This window comes from Quercus robur, chromosome 5 (genome assembly GCF_932294415.1).
Source record: "Quercus robur chromosome 5, dhQueRobu3.1, whole genome shotgun sequence".
NCBI classification, from domain to species: Eukaryota; Viridiplantae; Streptophyta; class Magnoliopsida; order Fagales; family Fagaceae; genus Quercus; species Quercus robur.
The window spans coordinates 72,057,761-72,070,041 of NC_065538.1; the positions used below are offsets into that span (position 1 = coordinate 72,057,761).

At 33.8% G+C, this 12,281-nt stretch overlaps 1 protein-coding gene and 1 non-coding gene across 3 annotated transcripts; both read right to left on the reverse strand.

Annotated features, from left to right (window-relative positions):
• Positions 1 to 1,163: 1,163 nt before the first annotated feature.
• Positions 1,164 to 1,270, reverse strand: LOC126732034 (small nucleolar RNA snoR109). The gene has a single exon (XR_007659220.1). It is a non-coding gene; the product is annotated as a small nucleolar RNA snoR109 (small nucleolar RNA).
• A 4,816-nt stretch (positions 1,271 to 6,086) lies between these two features.
• Positions 6,087 to 11,642, reverse strand: LOC126726969 (phosphoribosylglycinamide formyltransferase, chloroplastic-like). Of its 2 annotated transcripts, none has more exons than XM_050432406.1 (5): positions 10,443 to 11,642; positions 9,136 to 9,247; positions 7,717 to 7,893; positions 7,415 to 7,547; positions 6,087 to 6,544 (listed from the first exon to the last, which is right to left on the reverse strand). In XM_050432406.1, the coding sequence occupies exons 1-5, from the start codon at positions 10,804 to 10,806 to the stop codon at positions 6,431 to 6,433; spliced, it is 900 nt and encodes a 299-aa protein (XP_050288363.1). In that variant the 5' UTR covers positions 10,807 to 11,642; the 3' UTR covers positions 6,087 to 6,430. The 2 variants fall into 2 exon arrangements, with proteins under 2 accessions (XP_050288363.1, XP_050288364.1); XM_050432407.1 differs by having other exon boundaries at positions 7,421 to 7,547; positions 10,443 to 11,639.
• Positions 11,643 to 12,281: the final 639 nt, after the last annotated feature.

A 12,281-nucleotide genomic window follows, 5' to 3' on the forward strand; every position in this document is an offset into this window, starting at 1 on the left:
GTTAAAAGCTAAAAGCTGATGCCAAACTCAACCCTAGTTTATATATTCTTTATTTTCCTTAAGGTGTGTTTGTTTTGAGAGATTCTAGGAAAGATGGAAAATTTATGAGAGAAAAGTGGAAAGATAGCATTTTAAGTGGTTATATGGTTAAGAGGGGGGGAAGGAAAATAAGTGGTGGGGGCCCAGGTGTTTTCTCCCCAGGCCTGCCAAAAAATTTTCTCCCCAAAATGAGGAGAAAACTAGAGGGAGAGAAAAGCTCAATTTGAGCCGAACAAAATGCCCACATGCATGATGCACATGGGCATTATTCACTTGTTCTTACCAGTTTTTTTTTTTTTTTGGTGCTGCATTAACATTCTTGCCTTTCTTTTCTTTTTGTTCTTCTTCTTCTGGGCTGGGTGTGTTCTTGCCATTTGCTTCTTTTTCTTCTTTTTTGCCTTCTTCTTCTTTTTCTTTTATTCTACTTTTTCTTTTTCTTTTTTTGTCTTTTCTTGTACTTTTAGTCATGGTTTTAAAAACTGAACCAGCCTGTCCAATTAGGAACCGAGTACCAATCTGATCCAATAAAAATGCCCAAAATTGATCAAAAACTGGGAAAAACCGAGAACCGGAGGCAAATCTAATTTTACCTCTGGTTCAGTTTTTTTGTGCTATTTTTTTTAAAAAAAATTTGAAATGTCCATACACAATTTTTTTTTATATAAAAAAATGTGTTACTTTTTTGTTTTATTTAATGGGGGACACAATTGTAAATTTATACCAACTTCATTTCCATCCTCTCATTTTTCTTCTCAACCAAACAAATAAGTTTTTTATCTCTCTACTTTTCCATCCTCTCAACCAAACACAAATAAGAGAAAACTAAAATCTCTTCTATCCTCCCACTTTTCTATTATCTCCCAATTTTCTATCTTCTCACTTTTCTACTCCTCCATCCAAATGGACCCTCAGTGGAGTCACATTTCCCATCCCTAAACCCCAAAGACAATAACATTGTTTCTACTACCTACCTACTTTTTTTTTATAAGGTGACTCTCTAATGGTTGATCTTTGAGAAGGTTCTCTCAAAATGGCTAAATCCTATGTCATTTCGTTCTTCTCTCCCTTCTCTTTGAACCCCACAATTTTTTTTGGGGGGGGGGGGGGGGGTTTAAGAATAAAAAGAATGTGAGAAGTTCGGTAAGTAGATTAGTTGATAGAGAGAAATCAAAGAGATTTCACAACAACCAACCAATAAACTTCTATAAGAACTTTGATTTAGCTACAGCCACTTTGGCCAATTCAAGAACAAGGGTATTGATCGAAGTTTCCCACCCTTCTCTTGGTACATGTAACCACATCCAATAAATCAAATATCACACATTAAAAAAAAAAAAAAAAAAAAAAAAAAAAGATTGAATGGAGTCTAGAGTTAGATAAGTTAGAACAAAAGAGCTAATGAAAAATGAGAGAGAGTGGCTGTTATAACTGAGAGAGAAGAGATGCATTGATGTCGACACATAAAACCCCTAGTTACTGGTTTTATATATGGGCACGAATGATCTCAGCCGTCCATCTTCATCTACTATGGTACTATTAATATCAAGGTTTTGAAACCCAGACTGGACCGTACGGTCCGACCGAAAAAACCTCGAACCGCTCATTTTTGCAGTTCTTTTAGCCTCAAGAACCACTCTATGGGAAAAAAGTAGGGACCCGTGCAAACCGCAGTCGGACCTCATGGTTCTGAGAACCGTGAATGGTTCTCGCGGTTCTCATAGGTCTCTTTAAAAAAAAATTAAAGCCTTAAACGGCAATTTTTGGTCGGAAAAAAAATATCTATTGGTAAAGAATTTGAATAAAACTAAAAAGAAATCAGAAAACGTCTAATCTAACCCAGAAAAAGTCTGATCTTTGTTTCAGTCTCTTTGCTTCACTCTCAAAAAAAGTCTCACATAATCCAAACACAAAACACAAAACAAAATCCAATTCTTACAATAAAGTTGAATCAGAACAAGCAAATATGAAAAAAAAAAAAAAAAAAAAAAAAAAGAAGAAGAAGAAGCTGATCTGACCCAGTCTGGTGGTGGGGAGGAGGACGAACGTCGGTGGGGCGGCGAATGAGGTAGTGCTACATGGTGAACGCCAATCTCCACCACCTTTGTCCTTTCGGCGACCTTGATCTCCATTGGCCTTCGATCTGTGCACCTCGATCTCCACCGATGCTTCAGATTCTCCTCTCTCTCTCTCTCTCTCTCTCTCTCTCTCTCTCTCTCTCTCTCTCTCTCTCTCTCTCTCTCTCTTATCTTTTCTCTGATGTGAATATGTGAATGTGATAACTGTGAAGTAAATTGGAGGTTGAGAGTTGAGTAATAAATTGGGTCCGTATGAAAATGTGTGGTGGTCTTTATCCCTTAGTTTTATTATTATTTATTTTATGTAATCGTATGGTTTTCTTTTTTCTTTTTTCTTTTTTTGATTCAAACGTGTGGTATTTAATATTAAGAAATGCTACCACAATGTTTTCACAATAAATTTTAAGTAATAGATTGTTATTAGCTAATATTGGTGAGTAAAAAAATAATTTCAATGATGGATTCAAATTAGAACTAGTACAACTTTCTACCACAATGTAATTGTATTGCTTTTTTATCTCTTCCTTTAATTTCATTTACTTTTGTTTCTAGTGCTTTTTTAGGTTTGTGAATATAAGCTAGACAGCTGGTCACGTGGGCATTGGAAAGTGGAAATTGGAAAGACAATCTGATGCTTTTAATTTTCTTTTTATAAAAAAATGGTTATTATTATTGGATAGATATTTCATTATTGGGTTATAGATGTATATATTAGACATAATTAAAATATGGATTTATAGTTTTAATTGGACTATTTTAGTTAATTTTTCTATTTTTTACTAATTTAATATTTTTATATATATTTAAAATAATTATTAAATTAATTATGACGTCATCACGGTTCGACCTCAATTCGACCTCAAAAACCTTGAACCTCTCCCTTTTACGATTCAATAAACGGTTCGGGTCTGAAAACTTTGATTAAGATGTCGACATTTTTTTATGCTAAAATGCAAAATTGACCATCTTTGTTTCACTAAAATTCATTTTAGTCCTTTAACTTTGTTTTCATTCATTTCAGTCCTCTAATTTTTAAATTTATTCAATTAAAGATTTTTCATCAACTTTTGTTATATTTTGTGGTTAATTTTCAAAATTTTAAAATTTTCTTCTAATTTTTTAAAATTTATTCAAAATTTTTAAATTAAAAGAAATTAAATTAACAATTAAAAAATATTTTCCATATTTGTTTTTTTTTTTTTTTTTTAATTTAACAAAAGTTGATCAAAAGGCTTTAATTGGATAAATATGAAATTTAGAGGATTGAAATGAACAAAAACGAAGTTAGAGAACTGAAATGAGGGTGATTTTTTTTTTTTTTTTACACAATGGAGGGTAGTGTTAGGACCACAAATTATACCACATCTCTAACGTGGCAAACTATGAATAGTTAACTATATCTTTTTTTTTAAGAGAGTTTCAACCTATGACGTATGCTCCTGATGATAGCTCTTTATCATCAGACGAAGACACCAATCAGTTTTTGGTGTAGGCGCGGATTAAACCCCAAATCTCACCAAGACACCAATCAATTTTTGGTGTAGGCGGGGATTGAACCCCAGATCTTTTATACAACCATCAGAGATTTTATCAGTTGAGTTAACTGGAACCCACGACTATTGAGATATCTAAAACTCTTTTAATATATTTTTAAGATAAATGGGCAATAAGGTGTTGTGACTATATATATTGTTTACATAGGAAGATGTGGAATGCCATTAAAAATATCATGAATTATGACATGAGGTACAATACTCTTGGGATATCTAAAACTCTTTTTAATACTATGTTTATTTTTTCTAGATAAATCGGCAATAAGGTGTTGTGACAAGGTTTTTTTTTTTTTGGTTAGATTTGAACTCTAAGTGTCTCAATCAATTTACTTTACCATCTGTTAATTTCTTTTTCCCAATTAGTTTAACAATTTGTCAAGATGATAAGTTGCAATTGGTATAACATTATTTTTATATGAACTTATTAGCAAGAAAGTCAATCTCGTACCGGAGGCTGTACCGGTTTAACCAGTGAAACAATATATTTCGATACCGGTCAATACCGGTATACCATTTCAGGTTTACCACTATTTTTTATATTTATAAATATATATATATATATATATATAATAAAAATAAAAGTATACCATAAAACATTACCTCAATTCAAAACAAATTATTCATAGTTTTAGACATTAGCATCAACTAAAAGAAAAAAGAAAAAAAACACAATATAAAAAACAGAAACTTAATTGTTCATTGCATACAAAAATAAGATTAGGAAATGAAATTAGGGGGCTGGGTAGGTTAGGTTAGAATTAGGAAATGAAATTACCATTCCACCCTTACAAAAAATAAAAAATTATAAAACTAAAAAAATAAAAAGGATTTTTTTTTTTTTTGGTTCTAGCCGGTACATCCGGTACTAGCTGAAACGCCTAAAATCGGCTAGTACTACCAGTATTTAAACTAGTACAAAACGTTGATGTTTTGGTACTGGTGCATGTACCGATACGGTACATACCAGCCAATACAATACGATATCCTCTTCCTTGCTCATTAGTGGCACCAACTTTTTATCATTAACCCTTACAACAAGTAAGGAAGGGGATTTAAATATTGGTTATTCTCGTAAAGAAGATTGGTCGGTCAATGCTACTAAATTACAAGGTTTTTGACACTTGAATCATTTTAATTGTACACTAATTACAACATTTACCACTCCAATAATTATGAAAATAAATTGTAGTCAAGAATTTTGTAACTTAATTGGCACATTCTAAATAAGATCTTGTGTTCATAACATATTACTCTTCTTAGGCCATTGAACCCCAACTTATATCCTTCATTTAGGTTGGATGTCTCAATTAGCCCAAAATTCATTGGCAGGTGTGATGGATCATCATGTAATAAGATCAATTAACCATTAACAAATGATTATAATACTCCATTCCTTCATAATAATAATAATCATCATCATCTTTTTCCTCAAATTCATTGGCAATTGTGTATTGGTCAAGTTGACAATTTTTTTTTTTCAATCCAACCCAAACTTGTTAAGTTAATAAATTTTCAACATATCCCAACTCATCACATCTTTAAAATTGAAACCAACCCACGTGAGTTGAGTTAGGTTGATGGGTTTTGCTTTCATGTATCATGTCTTATTAAAATATTGGACTTTTATTAATTATTTAAATACTCTAAAAAAAAAAAAAACTCATTACTTAAAATGACTTTTAAGTGGGTTTTGCTTACAAGTTTCATATCTTATAAAAAAAAAAAATTGGACTTTTATTAATTATTTGATTGCTTAAAACAAAAAAAAAAAAAACTAAACAAAACAAACCAACGTAATACAATTCCAATATATTGTAAATTCGTAAATTTATAAAATACCAAAATAAATCCAACTAATAATTAGAGTAAGGCTGATAAATTAAACTTATATATAATGAATTGGGTTGGGTCAAATGAGTTGAAAAAACTACCAACAAGAACCCAACCCAACACCAACTAAAATATAAATCCAATTCAACCCAACCCATCAACCCACACAAACCAACTCAAGAAGTTAGAGCTAATTGCTAAAAACAATACAGATTTTTGTGTGAGACACTATCATAGGTATGATTTTTACTATTAAAAAAAATTGCCTCTGGAACCAATTAAATGGAGACTTGGTATATGAATGACAATAATACATATATAAACTTCCACAATAATACAAATATATCTTTCTTTTCTTTTTTTCACAGGTTCTCTATCTTTCTTTCTTTTTCTTTTCTTTTTTTTTCCCAGGTTCTCTAAGCCATAAGGCTCTTGGCTTCCATTATACATCCAATTTAAAACCAAATTTATGGGGGAAACCATTCTGTTCATGACAATTTTTGGGGAAAATTTAGACTTTAGAGCAGAAATTTATGCAAGGAGTCCAAGGACATGAGATTGCGAACACCCTAATAATTTCATAATCATCTTCAAAGAGGAAAAACAGTAAATCTTTAATGATTAAGTTTCGAATTTAAACTCAGATGCCTGTAATAAAAGCCGCCTGTTACACTCATACAAAAACAGCCTAACTGCATGACAAAAATCAAGTGCAAGGCGATTCAGCCTTACACAACGGAACAGAAACTATGCCAGTTAAAAATGGCTTCTACACTCTTGTTCTCTCTTTCTTTTTCCTTCATTTCCCCCCATAATTAGCCGGGTAGGAGTGCTGCCTAGTTTTGGGTGGGTAGAAGACTTGGGCAAAACTCAAAAGTGATATTTTGGAGACCTGAGCCATACCAAAAACAGAAATTGCTGATGTTGGTTCTGCTACCTGTACTCACTGGGGTTTTCCTTGCTCTGGATGAGAGGAACACCATCTTCCCTCCAAATTATCCGCTCTTCACACACTGCTGTTGTCACCTCAACATAGAGCCGATGCTCCTAAAAGAAAATATTTTCAACAAAAGGATGTCACAAAGAAAATATTTTCACCAAAAGGATGTCACAGGGATTTTTGTTTTCCTCTTTCATTTTTGATAAGTAACTTTCATTTTTGATAACTGCTAGACAAGAATTCTATAGTTTAATCATTCAACGGCTATACTTCTCCACCTTTCAAAGATAGAGGTCTAGCAGCTAAGGTTCTTTGGATTTAGAGGTTATTGTATCATCTGGTACCAAAATAGACAAATTTAGAGGTTATTCAGAAAGTATATTCCTACTGGACCTTTGTGGTCCTGTTGCCCTACATTAACGTTGTTAACATATCACTAAATGTATGGCATGGTGATTCATGTGTAAATGTAGTGGGGAACATATGACTAAATGTAAGAGTTATTTTTTGAGCTGGTCAGAGAAATATGGGAGGAGGGTTAGTGGCTCCTTTGTGTCTTATGTGGTGCATTTGGCAAGAACGAAATGCAAGATGTTTTGAAGGACAATAACTCAGCATGGTGAAGCTGAAGTTTATGTACTGAAGACCCTAAATAAATGGACGACTTATTCCTTGTCTTTCTTGATCAAGGGATTCCTTGAGTTTATGGATTCCCTATGTACTAGATAATTATTTTTGTTTTTCTTGGCTTGTTTTCTTTTCTTTAGCTCCCTTTTCAGGTATACCTCCTGTGTAATTGATTTGAGTTTAATAAAAATAATAATAAATAATTGTTAACATATGACTCCCACAGTTCCCTTCTCAACTTTACTGCTAAGAATACCTATCTAGTGGTTCAGCCATTCAAAAGAATGCAACAGACCCCTGCCCCCATAAAGAAAAAACCAGTGAAGAGGGAAAAGAGTGATATAAAATACCATTACCTCCTGAAGAACTCTTGCTGCCAGCTCCTCTGCAGTGTCCTTAGCAAGCACAGGGACAACACTTTGAGCAAGGATTCGCCCTGTGTCATAGTGCTCATCCACAAAATGAATAGTAGGACCTGAGTATCTAATCAAGCACAAAGAAACAAAACATAAAATTAGGATTCTCTTCACATATACTATGGTAAAAAAAGAGTCAAAAATAAGAAATTTGGGCTTAAAATGAGCTGAATTACTGTGGTTAATCAGGAAACAGTATTGGTTCAGATACATAGACATCAAATGCTACAAGATACCTTGCTCCAGAAGCAATGACTGCCTTATGGACCTTCATACCATAATAGCCTTTGCCTCCAAAAGCTGGAAGGAGTGATGGATGGATGTTTAGTATGGATCTTGGATAAGCTCGGATCAACTCTACCGGTATAAGCTTCAGATACCCCGCTAGAAGTACAAAGTCAACCTCAAATTTCCTGATTGGGATAAAATATGAAATGTTAATAAATATTTGTACCATTTGAAATCATCAATGTTTTCTTTTGTTTCCTTTTCTTTTTTTTTTCCTTTTTGGAAAAGATATTGTATCACCTTTCAAAAAATTATGAATTAATAAAGTAACTGCAGAAAGAGCTTTTTAGAGATACTGCATATCATTCAAAAGTTCTTCCCAGGTTAAGAACACTGAAACTCTACATTACTGGTCCATTGATATATTTCCATGGCCTCTGAAATGCAAACAAATGACTTAACAAAAGTAGGCATCATCCAGATACAGGTAATGAAGAAGAAGGTAATTCACAGCCAACTTGTACAAATTGTTTTTACATGACAAGATTTCTTATACTTTTTTCTTTTCATTATTTTTGTACTTCCAAAACACCAGTCAAGGATCAAACAGATGCATTCTAAATTATTTGTGCAACACTAAATATCAACTGGAATCTGCATATAATGTGAGTGGATCAGATTAAGTACTTTGGAGTGATTACATTATTCTAATACCAGGCAGAATTTACAAATCTTCTAGGATGAGTCTACAGGAGATCTGCTTGCCCCAAGAAAGCATAATTTCATTTAGACTTTTAGTGTGAATTATTAATAAGCTTGGGACAATAGACATCAAACAAACCAAAGATAATCAAAAAAAGTAACTTAGACATCTAATGGAAAAGCCAACTGTAACAAACAAAAAATTTAAGCTGGCAGAAAATGAGAAAACCAATAGTAAGTAAGCATGCACAAACAACTGCACCTAGAGTACGCAATTTAGACAGAAAAAATCAAGTTACATGGCAACAACACAGAAAATGATGCCCAGATGAACAACTAGGAATTGAGAGCTCAACATAATTAGGGTGCATCTCAATTTTCAATGATTGGCAACAAGGGATGTCATCATTAGTGATTGGTCCAATATACTTCCTTCACACAATGAAAATCAGATGAGATGGCATTTTCCTCTATTGAATAGTTTTTCCACTAATACTAATATTTTGTGATTTAGAAATAATGCCAGAGTTGTTATGACAACAATTAAATCAAGTTGGATGTATGCATCAGAAACTCCTTACTTAGCAAAATTGAAAAACATTCTTACTAGTGGATCTACTAAAAATGGTTCAACATTCAAAAATTCCAAGATAAAAAATAATAATAATAATAAAAAGAGAGAATTGCAAATAAACGTGCCTTTTTTTTGGGAAGAAAAGCCTAACCTAAGCTCAGCTACAAGGTCATTTGGAGCTAATCCATCAGGTTCATCTTTTGTTTTGGGGAACAAAACAACTGGGATGCCATTGTCTCTTGCATATAGTGAACCTCCACAGCCTGCCACTCAGGAAAAGAACACATATCAATGGATATGAAAAAGACACAAGCAAATGTTTGTGCATGATGGTTTTCCAGTGCCTGAGCTATTTTCTGCTCTCATCAAACATAACAAGCACGATAAATTAGCAGGCAACGCACATCTTCCCTTTACAAGCAAAAGTTATAATGGTCCAAAATCCCTAGCCAGTGGAAATCAATTTGATGGAAGTACATCTAAAAGAACTTGCCCAAGTACCTATAGAGGCAATTAAACATCAACCATTCATAGCAAATCTCAGATTTCAATGTCAGAGATGCTTGCTTTCAAAAAGAAAAATAGAATCAAAAAAATTCACTCCTTGAGGAGCCAAGAGATCCATGTACAAGATAGAAAACTTTCTGAAAAAGCCACAAGCAACTGTTGCATTATAGCTCCCCAGTGCCTAAGCTACTTTCTGCTCTCATCAAACATAACAAGCACCATAAATTACCAGGCAATGCACATCTTCCCTCTAAAAGCATAAGTTTTAATGGTATAAAATCCATAACCAGTGCCAATCAAGTTGATGGAAGCATATTTAAAAGAACTTGCCCAAGTACCTGTTGAGGGAATTATACAAAAACCATGGGTAGGAAGTCTCAGATTTCAATGACATAGCTGCTTGCTTTCTAAAACAAAATTCACTCCTTGAGTAGCCAATAGATCCATGTTAAATGATAGAAAACTTTCTCATTTGGTTAACAAGTATGTAGGACAATCTAATCCGCAAGGCTCAGTTGCACATTTGATACTATCTGACAATGATACCACATTGAAAATTATAAGGTAGCACAAGAAATCATCTGCTAACCAAAGGCCTACCCCATGTCTACCATAATTAAAAAGGGGCTAAAACAAAATTAACAAACAGACCGTGCTCAAGAGAGAGTGAGAAAACTAAAGAATCTCAACTTAAGGACATTTTAAACTTAGATATATGCATAATGCATGAATAGCATAGAAATATATATATGATACTATGAGATTTCATTCTGATACTTTAGGATTTCAATTGAATGCATAAATCACAGAGATGAAGATAAGTGGTCAACTAATCATGAACAAGTTACTATTAACTCCTAAAACAAAACATGATTTACCAAGTAAATTGCAGACACAACAGTTAAATAAAATAAATAAATAAAAATAGGTACATAAAGATAGAGAGAAAACCTCGTTTATTTGTGACCAAAACAACGATATCTCCATGAACTGATCCTCCAAGAGAAGCTTTATGAATGGACCTGAAGTTCGACCCTCCACCTGAGACGAAAACCGCAAGCTTTTTCCTTCTGACCCCATATTCCAAATCGTTCCCATGAGAAGTACCATCCTTTACTTCTTCTACACCATTCTGCTTATTATACCACACCCTTTGTGGAGCTGAATGTTGGATTTTAAACGATACCCATTTGCGGGGTTGTGAAAAATATGCTGAAAAAGGAGTTGGTGCCTGAAAGAATGATTTTTTAGTGTTTGGAATTGATGGGGTTGTTGGGTTTGAGCAAAACCCAGAAACCAAGCTTTGAGCTTTCATTGAAAATACAAGAGAATCAGAGCTTAAAGTGGATTTAACCAATTGAAAATAAAGAAAACTGAGAAACAGAGCTGCATGTAAATTGAATTGAAGAGACTCAAAAGGCAAACTTTGGAACAAAAAGCGGCAAAGACAGTGAGATGCGAAGCAAAGTTGTGGTTTTTATTGGACTGGGCTCGTTGGTTTTTATTGGACTGGGCTCGTGTTTGCTTGAGATAGAAACAGTGGGGACGGGCTCCTCTCTTGTTTCGCCTCTCTCTCCATCACTTCACCTCTTTTCTCTCTTTCTTTATCTCTCTTTTTCAAACGGACCAAACCTGAGCATCAAACTATCAGAGGCATCAAAACAAAAAGAACAAAGGATGTGAGTGCTGTGCTTGGGATTTTATCATTCTTGGCAGGAGTGGTCAGATTGGGTTCCTCTCAATAGGGAGGTTGGGTATAAGGGTAAGGATGGTAATCTCACACCCACCTTACACAGCAGTATTTTCTTGGCTTCCCCTGAGAGAATAGAGATCTTTAACTCCTTTTTGGTCTCCTCAAGCACCGATTTTCTCTGGCCAGCAAGCTCTGATCTTTGTGCCGACTCAGCTCTATATGAAAAATTATCAAATAAAAAATTTGATTTGTTTCGTGGCTTTTTCTTTTTCCTTTGGTTGCACAGAACTCACATCCTTTGTCCCGCTTTTTTTTTTTTTTTTTTTTGATAAACTCTTCTGTCCCTTTTGTTTTGATGTTTATGATGCTCAGGTTTGGTCAGTTTAGAGAAAGAGGAAAAAGAGGAGAGAGAGAGAGAGAGAGAACAGGTGAAAGTAACAGGAGAGTGGAGAAAGAAGAGAGAGAATTTAATGGCTTTTTTTTTGGCCTTTGGATTGTTCTGTTTCCACGTTGCATTCATCCATATTAAAACGGGATAGAACTGGAGAATATCAAACGGGGAGGAGCCCGTCCCGAAACAGTATCCTAACTCATAAGAGGTGTAACATATATGGACTTAAACAACAGTTCAGTTTTTAAATAACACTACTCGCTAACCCGCACGGGATAATTAAACAAAATTTATACACATTCACTTTTATTGGTACAATCATTTGAAAATAATTCTAACTAATACACTTAAAAAGGTTAGTAATTTATAGTACTTACCCCCCATTATTAGTATACAGACACCAAGTGTGGTCGTCGTAGCCCTTTGAAAGAATCTTCCCCAATTGGACCTTATCAAAAAAAAAAAAAAAAAAAAAAAAAAAAAAAAAAAACACCCAATTAACAAAATTGATCCAAAAGGGTCTAAAAAGCACACAAAATCAATTCAGAAAACAAAAATATGAGACAAAGTAATTACTTTCCGCTGCCAATGAAATCGTCTTTTGTATTGCTTTTCCAAACTACAGCACTTATCTCTCTAAGGCCTTCAATTAACGAAAACACAAACTTCTTTTGGAATACCGGAGTATTATGACCATCTATACACA